This window comes from Sinocyclocheilus anshuiensis, unplaced genomic scaffold (assembly GCF_001515605.1).
Source record: "Sinocyclocheilus anshuiensis isolate Anshui unplaced genomic scaffold, SAMN03320099.WGS_v1.1 scaffold218, whole genome shotgun sequence".
Taxonomy (NCBI): Eukaryota; Metazoa; Chordata; class Actinopteri; order Cypriniformes; family Cyprinidae; genus Sinocyclocheilus; species Sinocyclocheilus anshuiensis.
Window position 1 is genome coordinate 451,373 of NW_015547665.1, and position 4,772 is coordinate 456,144.

At 40.3% G+C, this 4,772-nt stretch overlaps 1 protein-coding gene and 1 pseudogene across 2 annotated transcripts in view; one reads left to right on the top strand and one right to left on the bottom strand.

The window, feature by feature from the left end:
- The window catches only part of LOC107702529 (uncharacterized threonine-rich GPI-anchored glycoprotein PJ4664.02-like), a 10,019-nt gene extending 8,615 nt beyond the window's left edge, over positions 1 to 1,404 (top strand). For both annotated transcript variants that reach the window (XM_016504878.1, XM_016504877.1), the window contains exons 11-12: positions 523 to 679; positions 1,239 to 1,404. In XM_016504878.1, the coding sequence (XP_016360364.1) occupies positions 523 to 679; positions 1,239 to 1,313 (232 nt within the window). In that variant the 3' untranslated portion in view covers positions 1,314 to 1,404. The remainder of the gene's footprint in view (positions 1 to 522; positions 680 to 1,238) is intronic.
- A 1,897-nt stretch (positions 1,405 to 3,301) lies between these two features.
- The window catches only part of LOC107702496 (voltage-dependent calcium channel gamma-3 subunit-like), a 10,243-nt pseudogene continuing 8,772 nt past the window's right edge, over positions 3,302 to 4,772 (bottom strand).

Consider the following 4,772-nt stretch of genomic DNA (forward strand, 5'->3'; position numbering starts at 1 on the left):
AACAGTCCTCCATAAAATGCGCTGCACACATCTGAATATTTGGGTTGAACTTTTCGAAGGCCAAACAAAGTATTTTCGGTTTCGCAACGAAGCACACAGCGTCTTCACAACATGGCGGCGGCACTGGCAGCAACAATAAAGTTACGCCTTCTTTCTTTGCGTGAACATTTGGACGGTGTTTTGCAAATCTTCCCACATCGTGACGTAGACATGTGGGGGCGTGTTTAAACGAGGCATTTTAGGAGGGCGTGGATCAGTCTTAACTTTTATAAAGAATATCTCTTTGGATTTGAGACTTTAGTCTTTGCAACTTTAGGGATCTTATCTATTCACGAACAGCTTGTAACACTCCAAAGAGAAAGGAAAACTTGAAATCGCATCATATGACCCCTTTAATGAGTTCTTGCTGAATAAAAAAAAAAAACTTACCCCAAAGTTTGAATGGTAATGTACCATAGTATTACCATAAAAAGAGTTGTGAAATTGTTTACATGATTTTTCCATGTATGTTTGCGCTTACAGTTCTCAGTATGGTTGGGATCTCAGCAACTGCAGCTTGGCAGATGGTGTGGTGGATTCTGGGAAGGCTAGTGACCTGTCAGTCTGTAGCTGGCCGATCGAGCCGATTCAGTGGACACCATTCCCTTTGCTGCAACAGCTCAACAGGAATACCACCACGGTAAGACACATACACAAAAGTCTCTGGGCCTAATTTGTAAAATGTGTAGAAACTGTCCTACATTTGATCTTACGAGCATTTATCAAATCTGAGTATGTTTGATCCAGAATACGCATAAAAAGTAAAAAAAAAAAAACACCTCTTTCAGATGTAAAATTCAGAAATCGCAAATGATCTTGAAATTGTGCGCAGCTAAATGATTTCAGATCGCTGCCTTGTAAACACCACATAATTAATGTCATTGACATATAGAGCACCAGTCAACGTCCGAATCCTTTACTTGAGAATTGTGAGCGGCAAGAATTGCTAAGTTTTCCAAATACCTGCAAGTACTCCGACTCTCTGCCACAAGGGAAAGTGTCTACATCTGCTTAGACCCTGACATGGCGCTAAACACTTTTCCGTGTCAAAGACCGTTTTTGTAAATATGAACATTGGCATGGATTTTAGGGTACGCACACTCTAAGATCAAATCTGTGCGTACGCACGTTTTATAAATGAGGCTCTCTTTATCTATGTTGTTGTAAATGATTAACACATAACTGTTCTTCATATCCAGGTGAAAGTGTCTCGTCCTCACTCTTACTGTGAAGGCATGGAACTTGTGGATTTAGAGAAGAGTTGGACAGCTTAATGGAGACTCTTAGAAAACCCGACAAGCTCTGGCCTAGTGTGAGAATATTTCATCTGTTTAAGGAAGAACATTGTTATGCCAAACATATAGAGCCACTCTAATAAAATCTCTTTTAATTGAAAAAAGACTTATTTGGGATCTCCTTCCAGTGTACACTACCATTCGAACATTTGGGGTCAGTAAGAATTTTTTTATTAAGGAAATTAATACTTTTATTCAGCAGTGATACATTAGATTGATCAAAAGTAACAGTAAAGACATTTATAATGTTACAAAAGATTTCTATGACAAATAAATGCTGTTCTTTTGAACTTTCTATTCACCAAAAAATCCTTAAACAATGTATCACGGTTTCCACAAAAATATTAAGCAGCACAAATGTTTTTAACATTGATAATAATAAGAAATTAGGAATTAATAGAAAATTCTATACTTATTCAGAAAGATAGAACATATTGTTTTTTATATAAAGTGAAACTTTTGTTAAAATTTGTTTGTGAAGAAAAAAATGTATAAAACAAAAAAACACTCCTGCTCTGTCTTCCAAAAATGTGACAGCAAACCTGGTGTTTGCAAAAATGAACACACCAAATAACAGAGGTAGCAAGATATTTCTACATTTTCTGATTGGCTAACATGTTAACAAGGGTTCAAGGTTAAATCCCGTGACCCAGACACTAATGTCACCATCCTGTTGTGCCCTCATTGAGTCTAAAATCAATCCACTTAACCCTGTTGCCCCAGGCCATCTGTCCTATCAATTGTATTGTCAGTAAATTTGTATAAAAATTATTTATTAAATCACCAAATCCAATAGTGCACATAAAATGTACACTAAGGACTGAATGCTAATTGCTACAATAGTGCCATGAAAATGTCTCTTTTGAGGTTAATAATAACTTGCAATAATTGTTACCATACATTGGCACACATTAAAAGCTTAACAATACTAGTTTGTATGTATTTTTTTCTTATTTCTGTCAAAAGGAAAGGAACACAATGAGCCAAAAGTATATATCACACCATTTGATATATGTATATATAGTGACGTGACGTGAAGGCCAAGTATGGTAACCCATACTTGGAATTTGTGCTTTGCATTTAACCCATCCAAGTGCACACACACAGCAGTGAGTAGTGAACACACACACACACACACACACACACACATACTGTGGACACACACCTGGGGCAGTGGGCAGCCATTTTTGCTGCAACGCCCAGGGAGCCATAGGGGGTTCGGTGACTTGCTCAAGGCCTCCTCATTCGTGGGTATTGAGTGTGAAAGAACGCACTGTTCATTCACTCCCCCCACCCACAATTCTTCCCATATGGATCTAGAAATGACGGATGAACCGATGGACCCTTTTCACATTTCTCAGTTCTCAGAAACGGAAGTCGTCATAGTTATGTATTTTCTGTGTTCCCATTTGCTTCTATAGCAGAAGAAAAAAAAATCCAGCGTTTCTATGACTTAACAAAAGAGGAAAAAATATTGAGAGATTGATTATGGTGGTCAGAAGAGAAAAAAATGTCAAATTTGCATTCACTCCCTCAGCTGTTGTATTAGAAACACCCACACAGCAGTAAACTAGTTTTCTGTAATTTAATGCCAAGGTAATAAAACAGTGTTATAAATGTATTTTAATTAAAATATAAAATGCTTTTCTAGATTTACGATGCTAATAACTGTGAAACGCGACATTGCAGTCTCTGAAAAGGGTCCATATGAGTATATGCCGCTCATGTGGCCATGAAGAGTATAGCATCCGAAAAATTTGGACAAGGAGGGACAAGGCAGCATGTTCGCTTCTGCATAGAGAGCAGAGGGCACAATAAACAGCACCATTTTTTTTTTAGAGTCAATCCATTTCATTTAGTGCATAAAGCTAAAAGCGAATAATATGCATATTTTCAGTGAAGGAAATAGCTAATCTTCACTCAGACCTTTCATAAAGCGTCATAGCAGCAGAGGTCTTAAACCATTATTTTTTACACCGGAGTTGTTCTTCTTGTCGCAGTGCCACTTTGAGACATATATGAGGGCTCTTTTACAGCGTTTTGCACGTGTGAATTGTCATTCCCAGAATTCTGCTCATGCACTGGGCTTTTACTGGGATCTACTGAGTTTAATTTATAGTTCTGCGACAGCACGTCTCCATTTTCCGGTTTGACTGAATTTTGTTCATGTGCATTTGGAAACACAAACCTCTTCTCGGTGCTCAACGAGTTCTGTATGTGCGGAAGCTCTCTTTCTGATTTCACCGAGTTCTGCATGGTGAAAACATGAGGATTTGCAAAGCTGTTGTTAGCGATGACAGAGTTATGAAACTGTGCAAAACCACGGCCAGTGCCTAGGGAGTTGGTGGTCCGCGTCCCAGAGCATAAAGCCCGAGGTCTTTCCCGTCACGGGCCGGAGAAGGTTCGCGCGACTGGGAGTCTGACGAGCGGTTTTGACCCTGCCTCCAGCGGTAGCGGGAACGGTAGCTGGTCGAGCGCCGATGCTGCAGGGATTGTGTGCTGCTTTGGAGTGAGCGCTGTGAACGCGCTCTCAACACACGGTGTGTATCGATGAACAGGTGCACGGTCAGGACGCCTACAGTCTCCGCTATGATGAAGGAAAGAGCGCCGCAGTAGAAGCTCCAGCCGTACCAGTGACTGCGCTTGGACTCGCTCTGGTTGGGGTCTTCAGCGTTAGATGAGATGTACACTATAATGCCAATGATGTTGCTGAGACCTAAAAAAAAAGATGCGATTAACTTTGCTTCTTTTGCTGCAATCCACTTGTGTTTCTATAACCATAGGCTACATTGGGGACCAATAGGTTGTTTGCACATGACGTCACTGATGACGCGCGAAATGCAGCTGGAGGGCAGGAAGTGATTTTTCTCTCAATAGAAATCACTAGCAGAAACTCCAAATGCCAGTGTTTTGCATTGTTTATGGATGCTCAAATCGGACAAACCGAGAAACCTCAAGGAGGTTTTATCGTGTACAAAAATGTGTTGTTCATAAGTGGGGAAAAGTCAAGAAATTGATTGAAAAACGCAGGAAAAAGTGGCTTGTAAACCTGTGTCTGCGGTCGGGAGGAGCGAGGCTCGTGTGAAAATAATGCTCGTGCGTGTAAATGGTTATTATAGGATATAATAATATATTAAGATATTTATAAAGATATAAATAGATTGGGCTGCCACCTCTCACGCATGCATTGTGACAGTCAGACAAGCTGTTTTTCGGGCCTGTGTCTTTAAATGCAAATGAGCTGCTGCTCCCCGCCCCCTTTTCCAGAATAGGTTGTTTGCACATGACGTCACTGATGACGTGCGAAATGCAGCTGAAATGCTTTGCTTTACGTGCTGCTAACAGGACCAACAGCCACAAACCCTGTTCATGCAGCAAAGTTTCAAGAGTGACTGAAAAAGAACGGATGAGATACAGGAAAGTCGGTAATGTAGTATG